General features: G+C 35.9%; 1 protein-coding gene across 1 annotated transcript; it reads left to right on the top strand.

Annotated features, from left to right (window-relative positions):
* Positions 1-2,010: 2,010 nt before the first annotated feature.
* On the top strand, positions 2,011-6,122 carry LOC125803785 (E3 ubiquitin-protein ligase TRIM39-like). Its single transcript, XM_049481984.1, has 6 exons — positions 2,011-3,337; positions 3,434-3,529; positions 3,617-3,850; positions 3,946-4,093; positions 4,848-4,874; positions 4,975-6,122. The coding sequence occupies exons 1-6, from the start codon at positions 2,750-2,752 to the stop codon at positions 5,517-5,519; spliced, it is 1,638 nt and encodes a 545-aa protein (XP_049337941.1). The 5' UTR covers positions 2,011-2,749; the 3' UTR covers positions 5,520-6,122.
* Positions 6,123-14,744: the final 8,622 nt, after the last annotated feature.

Raw genomic sequence — 14,744 nt, 5'->3', positions numbered from 1 at the left:
AGAGTGGGTAGGATCTGTTGTTTGAAATAAGATGTGAATTATGACTGTAGTTCACTTGAGTTACTTATTGCCATCACAAAACCAGAATGCAGCTGACGGCCCAATGCTAGCTAGGCTAACAGACCGCTGGGGTTTATGGAGATGGCTAGCGGCTAATGGCTAAATGCCCGTGCTAACTGTATTTCTGAGCTAAATGAATCCCTGTTATGCCTTGGTCAGATTCTGAGTGATGATGAAATAAAATTATATCACAGTGGGGTTCTGTACTATTGAGAAATTAGGTCGCATGTGCTACCAAATTGGTCGCACTCTAGAGCCCTGATGTAAAAATGTACAAGTAGAAACAAGAAGGTGATCATAATGTTATGTTTGATCTGTGTATAATGAAGTTCTGCTACCATTTATCTTTATCATTACTGATATTCTAGAAATAAATCAAATAAAGAAATTTACATGTACACTGTTCATGTTGTCCACCTTTATTTTCAGCTTGTTAAATCACTTAAACTGAAGGTTTGCATTAATTGGTGTGTAGCTCTGGTTAAAGCTGTCTCTGAAGAGACTGGGAGATCATAGTAGTGAGATCTGGTGTAGAACAGAAGGTCTAGTTAAAGGTTCTATGTAACATGTACCTGACAGCTAAGCCCTGCCCACATGAATCCTGTTATTGCACCTATCTAACATAACCTTAACCTCGACAACACGATCTATCTATATATATTTACTAAATGATGAATGGTTATTGATTTATTTGATATATTGATTAGAGCTGCATACTGTAACACTGCTTTAATTCAGTTGTGTTTAATTATCTACATATATACGTTGAAACAGGCTCCCCAGAAGGTGGGGGTGTTTGTGGATTATGAGGAGGGTCTGGTCTCCTTCTATGATGTTGAGGTCAGATCTCATATCTACTCTTTCACTGCTCAGTCTTTCACTGAGAAACTCTATCCATACTTCCACACTGGTCTCAATGATGGAGGTAAAAATTCAGCTCCACTGATCATCACTCCTGTTCAACATTATTAATGAGCTTTATTGTTTATTTACTTTAACATAAACTCATTTTTTGTGTCAGAATAAAAAATCAGGTTCTAAATTAAAAGTAGATTTTGGGGAACATTCAGTCAGTTCCTGTTTAACAAATTAATATCTAAATAAAATCTTATCAATTTCAACACAAATATTCTCTTTATATCTGTTTGAAAGATCATTGTCTGTTAATTTTGTGTTCATTATGTCGGTGATGTTCACCTTTTATTTTCTGTATTAAATCCTTCCTGAATAAACTGTGAGATCTGCAGGTCTGTGGTGTTTTATTATATTTAATATGTTTAATGAATCTAAATGTTTATTAGATGTTTAATAATTTCTGAATGTGTTTTAATCAATATTGAAATAAACAGGTATCAAGAGTCAACTGGGGAAATCTGCTTTTAGCTAAAGTTCACCATTGATTTGATATAAATATTAATATAATAAAAATTACATTGAGTCAATATCTTATTATCTTAGTTAATTGTTTACATAGTTTTAGTTAGTATTTAATTTACTTTTAGTATTATGTCTAAGTTAGTGGTACTGTTTACTATATATTTTATATATATATATATATATATGTATATATATATATATATATATATATATATATATATATATATATATATATATATACATATATATATATATATATATATATATATATATATATATTTTTTTTTTTTTTTTTTTTTTTTTTTTTTTTAGGTACTGTTTAGCTTTATCTCTGGTCTTTTTATCTTTATAGGATCTGACTAGTAAAGTCTGGATTTCAGACTCAGCAGAAGTTCAGTACACATTTTGTTTCAGCTCAGATTCAGTATTAAACACACAAAAACCCCAACATCTTAAATGTCCAATAGTCGTGTTTACTGCTTTCACTCTGTGCTGTTTTATTTAGCTAATGTCATTTTTTGCTCATTTTTACACTTAACTATGAAGATCGTTAGCTAAATTAGCATCATAGCTCCAGTGCTAATGTTTGTGAGGTACAATCTCCAACATGCCTCCTATACCAAGTAAACGTCCACATATTGTTAGCTAGCTACAAAATGTACTATACAGCAGTAGAGAATGTAGGATTATAGGGCTTCAGTCCTGAAACTGCAGTCTGCTGTACTGTAGGAATATACTGTAGCATTTAACAGTGTTCCTATTACAGTGACGAGTGGAAATTTACAGGTGTTGGTTTGAGTACCTGGAGCACAGGTGTGTCCTCATGACGTCACTCAGGAGAAATGAAACCATAGTGAACTTGTTTCATAAACAGAATCCGTCTCCTTTGAGCAGGACTCAGTTTCAGCTTTAATATTTTCTTAGAGGAACTAAATCTGTTGGATCTGATCTAAGAAGCAGAAAAGCAGAGAAAGAAAAGTGAAGCCGGCTGGTGAGTTTTCCTTCCTTCCAATGTTTCTTCCTTCAGATTGAGGGAGTCTTGTTGTCACTTTGTTCACGTAAAGTAACTTGTTTTATCTGTTGAAATGTTGTCTTTAAACTTTAATTCAACAAGACAGTTTCAGTTTTAAGTCTTTCTGAGAGGAACTAAATCTACTCTAAGGAACAGAAAGTCAGGCAGAGGGAATTTCTGTAATGGCTCAAGAGTGTGATCTGTAATCTCTGTGTTCGTATTTGAAACATTAACCATGAAGGCATTACACTTCCTGAGAATATCACCTTTATATCTCTCTCTGTGTTTCCTCAGTCAATCATGGCTTCCTCCAGCAGTCTCCTGTCTGAAGATCAGCTCCAGTGCTCTATCTGTCTGGATGTGTTCACTGATCCAGTCTCTACTGCATGTGGACACAACTTCTGCATGGTCTGTCTCAGAAAGTGCTGGAACAGCAGCTCACACTGCCAGTGTCCAGTATGTAAGAGAGAATTCCCCCAAAGACCTGAACTGTCTATAAACACCTTCATCTCTGGACTGGCTTCTGAGTTCAAGAAGTCAGTTCAGGTGAAGTCCAGCAGAGCTCCAGAGAAACGTTCCTCCAAATCTAAGAAGGTGCTGTGTGTCTACTGCAGTGAGGAGAAGCTGGAGGCTGTAAAGTCCTGTCTGGACTGTGGCGTCTCTTTCTGTGACACTCATCTGATGCCTCATAAAACTACACCCAAATATAAGAAACACAAGCTGATGGATCCTGTGGAGAACCTGGAGGACTACATCTGCCAGAAACATGAGAGACCCCTGGAGCTGTTCTGTAGAGACGACCAGACGTGTGTGTGTCAGTTCTGCACTGAGACGGACCACCGGACTCACAGCACTGTTCCTATAGAGGAGGAGAGTGGAGAGAAGAAGGTGAGAGATGTTTAGACAGAGAATTATAAACACTAATTTTACTATTCTCCTATTTTTCCTAAGAATATCTGATCATAATGTGTCTCTTTATCACAGACTCAGCTGGACAAGACACAGGCAGAGGTTCAGCAGATGATCCAGGAGAGACTGAAGAAGATCAAGGAGATCAAACACTCTGTAGAACTCAATAAAGTGAGATTTTAAAGCGTTTAAACTCATTTTAAATATGAAAGCTGCTCTTTAAACAGTGTTATTGTTCTTATTGTTGTCTCCTGTTAGAAAATCAGAGAGAAGGAGGAAGCAGACAGTGTGGAGATCTTCAGGGCTCTGGTGCGCTGCATTGAGAGAAGCCAGGCTGAGCTGCTGGAGGTGATGGAGGAGAAGCAGAAAGCAGCAGAGAGGCAGGCTGAAGAGCTGATTAAAGAGCTGGAGCAGGAAATCACTGAGCTAAAGAGGAGAGACACTGAGCTGCAGCAGATCTCCCACACTGAGGACCACCTCCACCTCCTACAGGTCAGAGTCCCTCTGTTTCTCAATAGTAATGCAGTCCATCACAGGACAGCACTGCCCATGCTGAGGGGTTTCTCCTCTCTCCTGCTGTACTGTAGATTTACCCATCCCTCTGCAGACCCCCACACACCAAGAACTGGACTGACGTCAGTGTTAACACTCCTCTGAGTGTGGAGAGTCTGAGGAGAGCTCTGTCTCAGCTTCAGGAACATCTCACACAGGAGATGGAGAAGATTCCTGAGATCAGTAAGTGTTTTAAGTTTTAATGTTCAGGGATATCAATCTGCCTATGTAGGAAGCTAAGGTGATTCACCTGCTTTGATTCAACTGGTAGCAACAGGTGCACCAGAGAAGCCACAGCATGAAAACCCACCTAAATGGAAATGGTTTTGCAGGTGGTTGGATACAGAAAGCACTCTCTCCTTATCCATTCTGACTACTTCTACTTTAGTTTGCTCAAGTTTTGCTAGTGTCCTTATCACTACTGGTAGAAGAAGGTGGTATTTGCAGCCTTTTCAGGTTCATAGCACTGTTGCAAGAAACACAGCCTCAAATGCATGGTGGAAATACCATGGCATAGGCCATTACACAAGGAGAGCAGACCAACCCAGCAGAAGGGCTGGCATTTGCTACTTTATGCGGGAAGAAACCAGAACCCTACAACTTGACCACCAGCCTCCACTGGTGTCCATGTTCAGGACCAAACTGTCAGAAATAGCTTCAATAAGGGAGGCATGAATGAGAGCCTGATGTCCTCAAGTGGGTCCTGTATGCATGTAGACATGCATGATGAAGGCATTGATGCTTTTGATTGGACCTCACATTTCCCAGACCCAAATCCAATTGAGAACCTCTGGGACTTTCTGCATTAGTCCATCTGACCGATAATGTTAATATATATGTGCTGGTTTATGGTTCATACTGATCAGATCATTGATAAACTGTAATGGAACTTCTTTAGTAAATAGTGAATGATCTTCTCTAATCTTCTTCCAAACAGAACTGAAGAGAATTCAGCAGTATGCAGGTGGGTGGGGCTTTCACTGATCACATGATTCAGTCTCTATGTTTCTCTATTTTTTACAGTATGTGGATTAAAATGGGTTTAAACTGTGTTTCTCTCTCAGTGGACGTGACTCTGAATCCTGATACAGCAAATCCTAATCTCATCCTGTCTGATGATGGAAAACAAGTTAAACATGGAGACAAACAACAGAAACTCCCTGATAATCCAGAGAGATTTAGTCGTGCTACCTGTGTTCTGGGAAAGGAGGGTTTCTCCTCAGGGAGATTTTACTATGAGGTTCAGGTCAGTGGGAAGACTTGGTGGACTTTAGGAGTGACCAGAGAGACCAGCAACAGGAAGGGAGATATTAGAGCCAGTCCTGAGGATGGAAACTGGACTGTGTGTTTGTGGAAAGAAACTGAATATGTGGCTCTGGAATCTCCTCCTGTCCTCCTCTCATTGAAACAGGCTCCTCAGAAGGTGGGGGTGTTTGTGGATTATGAGGAGGGTCTGGTCTCCTTCTATGATGTTGAGGTCAGATCTCATATCTACTCTTTCACTGGTCAGTCTTTCACTGAGAAACTCTATCCATTCTTCAACCCCAGGCTTAATGATGGAGGTAAAAATTCAGCTCCACTGATCATCACTCCTGTTCAGCATGAATAATAAGGTTAATTTTCCATCACTCTCTTTGAAATTCATGAAGCTCTTTTTATTTACCTCTATTCTTAGTAAATATTTCTGAAATATACTTTGTTGACCAGCGTCAGGGTTTTGAATCTGATGCAGGCGGCAACAGGAAGCCAGTGAAATGAATCCAGTTTATCCTGCATTTATAATGCACGTTTTATTCCAGCACCATTGGCTTTATCTCCCATCAAACATATAAGTATATACTAGAACAGGGTGAAAGGATGATAATGATAAAGTATACAGAAAAACAGACACAGGATTATAGTCTGTAATTATTATACAAACCTTAAAGTGTCCTAATATGATCAGTGGAGCTGAAACAAAGGATATAAGAATGTAGAAGTAGAAAGAAGAAGATGATCATAATGTTATGTTCTATCTGTTTAAGTTGAAGAACAGAAACTCCCTGATAATCCAGAGAGGTTTAATGATTATTTATGTGTTCTAAGAAAGGAGGGTTTCTCCTCAGGGAGATTTTACTATGAGGTTCAGGTCAGTGGGAAGAAGTTCTGCTACCACTCATCTTTATCATTACTGATCCTCTAGAAACAAATCCAATAAAGAAATTTACATGTACACTGTTCGTGTTGTCCACCTTTATTTTCAGCTTGTTAAATCACTTAATCTTAAGGTTTGCATTAAATGATCAATTATCAATTCAGTCACTGATTAAAGAAAGTACCAAATGAATAAATATATAAAGGATTATTTAGGCACTGGAATGTTCACTTCAGTTCAGCTGTATAAAGGCATAATACTGATTATTACAGGTTTCTTTAATTAAATTAATCAATGATCTTAAAGACCTGTCTGTATTAGTCCAGAATAAAGTTGAAATTAAGCCCATATCACTGGTAATTCCCACTTTAAAGCTTTTTGATTTGTAAATATTTGTTAATATTTATTTTGATTTTGTTATTGAAATATAGTTTATATGTCAATGAAATTGATTTTGTATGCAAAAATAAACACATTTAATTTGTTTATTTTTACTGAAAGAATTGATTATACATTTCCAAATGTACACTAATGCTATGTTCACATTACCAGGCTAAAGTGACTCAAATCTGATTTTTTGCTCAATGTGGCTCAGATCTGATATTTTCATGGCTATGTGAACATGTGGCTTTTAATGTGAACGTAGCCTATATGTCCAAATGTTTGTGGACACCTTTTTTAAGTTGCACCCCTTGTTGCACCCACACAGCTTTTATAAAAATCAGATTTTAGTCAGTTTCATAAGTCGGATACGTCAAATCTGAATTGATGCGTCTTAAATTTTATTATTAAATTAGTATTATTAAATGCATGACCTAAGCAATAAATTAATAAATTAATAATGTTCTGAGCTCTGCTGAGTTTGTTCTTCAGCAATAGGCTAAATAGATTTTTTATTTATACAAATAAATTGGGTTCATAAACTGGTGCAGCCTTACCTTTAAATGTCATGATGATACAAATTCACTAATATAATGATACAAACCCTCACCAACCACATGAGGTAATTATTGCACTTATTTGGCTAAACCTGAGCAACCACCTGAAACACTAAAGCAACCACCTGGGTACCACAGCATCTGCCATAGCAACCACTAAGCAACATTATGTCAACCACCTCTTATTTTCTGGATGACAGAAAGAAACTAAACACGAATTTTCAGAACTATCAATAAAACACCTTCTTACAACAGATGACCTCATTATATATCTCTCCAAACTTTCATCATCTTTTAGTTTCATTTTGTATTTGTATCTACTGTAAAACTGTTCTACTGAGATTGTGTTTAATTATCTACATATATTTACTAAATGATGAATGATTATTGATTTATTTGATATGTTGATTAGAGCTGCATACTGTAACACTGCTTTAATTCAGTTGTGTTTAATTATCTACATATATTTACTAAATGATGAATGATTATTGATTTATTTGATATGTTGATTAGAGCTGCACTCAGACTCACTCTGGCACTATTACACTTACTTATTTATTAGTTCATACATGAAATAATGCAGCACCAAAGCACATTTATGGCGTTACTTACAGAAATAAAATAAAAAAAAGAGAGGAGCTAGGTCCAGCTCTAATTTACACTCTTTACACTCCAGTGCACTTAGTGTAAAGGGCTCTTAAAGGGACAGTGTTCACATTACAAACACTTCCTGAGATTTTTAAATGTATCCATTTAAGTTCTAATTCAGAAATCCTTACAACCAAGCTGAGGTGTTTACAATACAGTAAAAAAAGTTCCTCTACATTTACATTTACATTTATGGTATTTAGCAGACGCCCTTATCCAGAGCAACTTACAACAAAATCATAGCTAGTTTGTAGAGACTTGGATCAAGAGATACACAAAACTTTGATTATGTTTAGAACTCAAGAAGATTTTTTTTTAGGATTAGTTTAGGAAGTCTGAAACGATGATTCTTCAGTCACCGTTTGAGGACTGCAAGTGACTCTGCTGTTCTGACACCCAGTGGAAGTTCATTCCACCACCTTGGTCCTTTAGAACAGAGAAGAGTCTGGATGTTTGTTTTGTTTTCTGTTCGTTTTAAAGGGATGGTGGGTCTAGCCGAGCCGTATTGGAAGCTCTAACAGCTCTTGGTACAGATCTGGTTTTGACCATCATTGACATCAATTAGGAAGGAGCTGGTCTGTTTTTGGCTTCGTAGGCCAGAGTCGGGGTTTAGAATCTGATGCAGGCGACAAAAGGAAACCAGTAGCATATACCAGAACAGGGTGAAAGGAGGATAATAATAAAGTATACAGAAAAACAGATACAGGACTGCAGTCTGTAATTCTTACACAACCTCAAAGTGTCCTAATATGATCAGTGGAGCTGAAAAAATGGATATACAAGGCTTTTCTTAGGTGCATCAACACAAATGTTAGGTGCACTGACTTCAAGGTTCAAAGGTTGACATTTTTGTACAGCTAGCCAACATTGAATTGTAAATAATTAACTAACAATCTGCACAGCATAAAGTTCTTTATTTGAAGCACAATTCTAGCAGAAAGGTAATATATGGAAAATGTATTGGTATATAAAGATAGATAGATAGATAGATAGATAGATAGATAGATAGATAGATAGATAGATAGATAGATAGATAGATAGATAGATAGATAGATAGATAGATAGATAGATAGATACTTTATTTATCCCAAAGGAAATTTAGAAAGAGTCAGGATGTTTGTTTTGATTTTTGTTAGTTTTAAAGGCATGGTGGGTCAAGCTGAGCCATACTGTAGCTTTACTGGTCTTAAATTTAAGCTTAAATCACTTAAGATTAATTACATAAAAATAAAATGTAAAAGTGCAAGTGTTCAAACCGGACATCTAATAGCTCAGTATCATATGGATTATCTTTCATGACCCAAGACCAATTTTATATAGTTTGATGCACCTTTATTTACCTAATTTATAAAGAATTATAGGAAAAAAGTCACACATGTCAGCGGTTAATCAAATACATCTTAAAGAGTAACTACACTCTAAGACATTTTTACATTGATAGTTGAAATGTGAAAACGCTGCAGTAATAATCTATGCCCTGTCTAAAACACTTAAAATTAGATGCAATTATTAAGATAATTTAGATATTTGACCATATTTTGATTAAAGTGTACTTAATAAAGTCAAAATAAAATAAAATAGATTTTCTTTTTTGTTCTTGGTTTACAAGTGTAAGTCTACAAGCTGATCTGATGACACATAGTAGATAGTGGATTAGCTTCAATAGCTAACAGCTAACCGCTAACTGTGTTTCCGGGCTGAATTAATCACTTTTGTGTTTTTTTAATAAAAGATTGATTTCTTAGTGCTGGTTAGAGTGGGTAGGATCTGTTGTTTGAAATAAGATGTGAATTATGACTGTAGTTCACTTGAGTTACTTATTACCATCACAAAACCAGAATGCAGCTGACGGCCCAATGCTAGCTAGGCTAACAGACCGCTGGGGTTTATGGAGATGGCTAGCGGCTAATGGCTAAATGGTCATGCTAACTGTATTTCTGAGCTAAATGAATCCCTGTTATGCCTTGGTCAGCTTCTGAGTGATGACGAAATAAAATTATATCACAGTGGGGTTCTGTACTATTGAGAAATTAGGTCGCATGTGCTACCAAATTGGTCGCACTCTAGAGCCCTGATGTAAAAATGTAGTAGAAACAAGAAGGTGATTATAATGTTATGTTTGATCTGTGTATAATGAAATTCTGCTACCATTTATCTTTATCATTACTGATATTCTAGAAATAAATCAAATAAAGAAATTTACATGTACACTGTTTATGTTGTCCACCTTTATTTTCAGCTTGTTAAATCACTGAAACTGAAGGTTTGCATTAATTGGTGTGTAGCTCTGGTTAAAGCTGTCTCTGAAGAGACTGGGAGATCATAGTGGTGAGATCTGGTGTAGAACAGAAGGTCTAGTTAAAGGTTCTATGTAACTTGTACCTGACAGCTAAGCTCCGCCCACATGAATCCTGTTATTGCACCTATCTAACATAACCTTAACCTCGACAACACGATCTATCTATATATATTTACTAAATGATGAATGGTTATTGATTTATTTGATATATTGATTAGAGCTGCATACTGTAACACTGCTTTAATTCAGTTGTGTTTAATTATCTACATATATACGTTGAAACAGGCTCCCCAGAAGGTGGGGGTGTTTGTGGATTATGAGGAGGGTCTGATCTCCTTCTATGATGTTGAGGTCAGATCTCATATCTACTCTTTCACTGCTCAGTCTTTCACTGAGAAACTCTATCCATACTTCCACACTGGTCCACACAACATTATGAATGAGATTTATTGTTTATTTACTCGATCAGAATCTAATTTGTTGAGTCAGAATTAAAAATCAGATTGTAGATTAAAAGTAGATATTGGATAAATTCAGTCAGTTTCTGTTTAACAAATTAATATTTAAATAAAATATTATCAATATTCTCTTTATATCTGTTTGAAAGATCATTGTCTGTTAAGTTTTTGTTCATTATGTCGGTGATGTTCACCTTTTATTTTCTGTATTAAATCATTCCTGAATGAACTGTAAGATCTGCAGGTCTGTGGTGTTTTTAGCTAAAGTTCACCAGTGAACTAATATAAATCTAAATAGGATAAAAAATAACTTTAGTTAATATATTAATATCTTCGCTAATTATTTAAATATTTGTTAGTTAATATTTAATTTACTTTTAGTAAAGTGGTATTTTTTACTGTCTACTTCTTTTATTCTTGTTTTTTTAGGTACTAATTAGCTTTATCTCTGGTCTTTTTTATCTCTAGGATCTTCTAACCAGTAAAGTCTGGATCTCAGATTTAGCAGAAGTTCAGTACACACTGTGTTTCAGCTCAGATTCAGTATTAAACACACAAAAACCCTCAAACATCCCAAAATCGGTTTTGTACAATAGATGTCTTTACTGCTTTCACTCTGTTTGTTCTGTTTTATTTGGCTGAGATTAATTTTGTGCTCATTTTCACTCTTAAATATAAAGATTGTTCATATGGTCCATTGAGTGACACTATAGATGAACCGGTTTTGGTGCTGATAAAAACCATGTTTAAAATATATTAAAATTTATTTACATAGTGTGCATTGCTTACTGATTTTAATATAAAAGTTCATGTATGTGGTATCAGAACAGCTTAATACTTAATAAATGTTTTAAACTGTAAAAAATATAGAATTGTGTATTAAATGTACTGTATGCTAGAGTTTAGATCGCGCCCAAAATATCCAGCCCGTTCCAACCCGACCCATAAACTGTCATTATGAGCCCGAGCCCCGATTTAAACTCCACATTTTTTTTAGTAAGTAAAGCGTTAAAACTGAGCTTTTTAAATAATTTTCAGGCTGTTTCAATAATATAAATCTGTTCAGAATGATGTTAATTAACATTGCAACACTGAAGAAGCATAGACCTATTATTTATTAAAAATGTTTATTAAGAACAGATACACACAGTGCTGCGAGTCAAGTGCGTAATGCGGACAAATAGAGGATCTCACGTGTGCGTGAGACCCAGAGCTTCGTGATTATAACATTCTAACTAGTGCAACTTTTTTATTTAAAGCACAGTTTGATTTGTTACTTTGTTATATTGTGATTATCACTCCATATCTTTATAAAAAATAAAAATAGCATTAAAAACACAGAATTACCTCACAGATCATTTTCTTGGGTATCGGGTCGGGCAGAGAATCTAAACTCTACTGTATTCGTACTGTAAAGTTTACTACAGTAGATAATCACCGTCAGCAGGTTCCTGAAGGTTGTGATGATGCTCCAGTGCAGTGCAGTAATCACCAGTAGATGATAGGAGGACGCTGTGCTGTGATGCTGAATCTGCTGTTGAGTTTGGTGATGAATGTATTAGTTGGTGATTAATGTATGAAGTGGCGGAACGTTGTGAGCGGTTCATTTGGGGGTTTGGATATTGATTATTGATCATCACTCAGGTTTAGGATCATCAGACTCTTTGTGGTTCTTCTTTATCTCTTTTCAGGTCTCTCTCTCTCTCTCTCTCTCTCTCTCTCTTTCTCTCTTTATCTCTCTCTCTCCTGCAGATCAGACTTGATGATCTCAGATCTTCAGCTTCTTCCCCTATACAGCTCCCTCAGCTCAGAGTTGCCAGGTTTGCGGTTTTCCCGTCAAATTGGTCTTGTTTAAAAATCGCGGGTGAAAATTCAGGGGTGGTGGGTGCTTTTTTGGGGGGCTAGTTTTAAAAAATCAAAGAAAAAAACAAAAAAAGTGTGTGTTGCCTTGAATGTTACGTCAACACGACGGGGAAACGTGTAAAATCCACACTAAAATCAATCTATCATTTACAGCAGTAAGAATTGAGATTTTATTTTTACATTTATTATGCAGTTTATCACGAAAAGGCAAGGCTAAAGTAAAGCTTTTATTATTTTTTTTTTTACAAATATATTTTAGATTTGACTGTGAAATACCTGTATGGTAATGAAAATAAAATAGCAAAAAAGCTTTTTAATTAAATTTTTATTTTTGTCACATATAACCCATGCTTAATTGAAAAAAAAATATTGCAAATGAAGTGATTTAATTTTATTTTAAAATATTTTCACACGTTTGGAAATAAAAAGTGCAAAATGGTATCTGCATTTTTCATTTTAGTGTTTTCATTTTAGTTTTATTTTTTGCAGAATTTACTTCCCATAGAGAGAGAGAGAAAGAGAGAGAGAGAGAGAGAGAGAGAGAGAGATAAATTCACAATGTAACTAGAAATCAGAAGGCGATTAAAAATATTGTTAAAGAGGAGAGAAAACAGTTCAAGAGCGGCAAAAACAGTTCCTCTTTCTTTGTTAATTATATTACTATTAAATGTTCTTGACTGGGATATAAAACTGTTATAAAACAACTAATAAAACACTAATGTTACAATATTATTAATGACTTTAAGATAAATAGCAATACTGATAATAAATCCCTTATAAACTAAATACTAAGTCGTTCACTCATAGTTATTTTGCCATTTGCTTCAAATGTGTAACAGACAGATATTTTGGGCTAGATTAAGCTTTTGGAGTATTTTTGTTGGACCTGGCAACCCTGCCTCAGCCCCACTCATCACATCTGCAGAGAGCTTTCCTGCTCCTTCAGTTTAGCTCCTCCTCCTCTGGACCAGAACAGCTCTGACTTATTCCATCATGATGCTGCTTCTGAAAGTGACAGTCTGTATCTTCTTCAGCAGATGTTCTTATAATTTCCTCTGATCTTCTGAAACTCCATGATCTATGAGAGCTTCCTCACCTCAACATCTTTGATCTTCTGTTGGGGCCATCCACAGATCCACAGAGATAACTGAGCTACAAAAAGCATATTACCAGTGAAGAAGATACCTCATCTCCAGATGCTGCTGTCCATCATCACATCCATCATCCAAACTTTAGACCTTCAGCTTTTACCTTCTAACAACCAGTTCTTACACAATGTTCCATTCTATTTAGATACATTATAATCTGCTGTACACTCTCTGAACTTCTTACCTGCTGTGTTCTCCTATCTAGAACCCTGTCTATATCTAACACACCCTTTCCCAGCATGAACCGACCAGTAGAACCAACACTGAGAGAATGAGATCTGAACACAAGAAGCAGAGAGTTTATTTAGAGAGTAATGATTGAACTGTGACTGAATTCATCAATACTTCATTTTACAAGCTGTTCTGACCAGAGTCTGACTAGAGATCTCCACCAGAACATTACTGGATAAAACCTAAACACCTAAACTCTTCAAAACTATCAATAAAACACCTTCTTACAAAGAATGAGCTCATTATTTATCTCTCAAAACTTTAATCATTTAGTTTAATAACATAAAGAGATTTTTATTAGATCAGATTCTCAGAAAACCAGCAGAACTTTAATATCTTAATCTACTGTAAAACTGATTCACTTAAGTTATTAATGAAGTTTAATTATCTACATATATTTACTAAATGATGAATGATTATTGATTTATTTGATATATTGATTAGAGCTGCATACTGTAAAACTGTTTTAATTCAGTTGTGTTTAATTATCTACATATATTTACTAAATGATGAATGATTATTGATTTATTTGATATATTGATTAGAGCTGCATACTGTAACACTGCTTTAATTCAGTTGGTGAAGTTCAGGCTCCACCTGCTGGTTAAAACATGGAGGTGCATCAACCCATACTCATGAGGTGGTGGGCGTGGCCTCGTGACGTCACTGATGAGAAACGAAAGTTAAGTGAAGCTGCTTGATAAACAGAATTGAGCTCCTTCTTTCAGCAGGACATAATCTCTCATTTGAAGCTCTTTCAGTCAGGTAAACTCCACAGGTAAACTCTGAAGGAGCAGAAACACTTGGACGAGGGAGAAGAAGTAAAGCTGGTAATGTATGGCGTCGTTTTACTGCCAATAGTCGAGAGTGAAGTTTTTGAATGTAAGAGTCTGTTTCATGCAGCGCTCACGGATTTTATTTGCTCACGTGTAAAATATAGGTGCGCTCTCACAAATTTACCATGCTCTCTCTCAGATTAACTCTCCTCTTGTACGAAACATCGCGCGCTCTCAGATATATCATTCTCGTGTACCATCTGTCTGCTCTTAATGTTTTGAGAGAGCGCGCGCACTTAACTTCCCCCTGTGTGCTCGCGGAGCGATTTTTACTGCAAC

The sequence above is a fragment of the Astyanax mexicanus genome, chromosome 8 (genome assembly GCF_023375975.1).
Source record: "Astyanax mexicanus isolate ESR-SI-001 chromosome 8, AstMex3_surface, whole genome shotgun sequence".
NCBI classification, from domain to species: domain Eukaryota; kingdom Metazoa; phylum Chordata; class Actinopteri; order Characiformes; family Acestrorhamphidae; genus Astyanax; species Astyanax mexicanus.
Note: the sequence above shows the minus strand (reverse complement) of the source record. Positions and strands in the feature narration are given on the sequence as shown.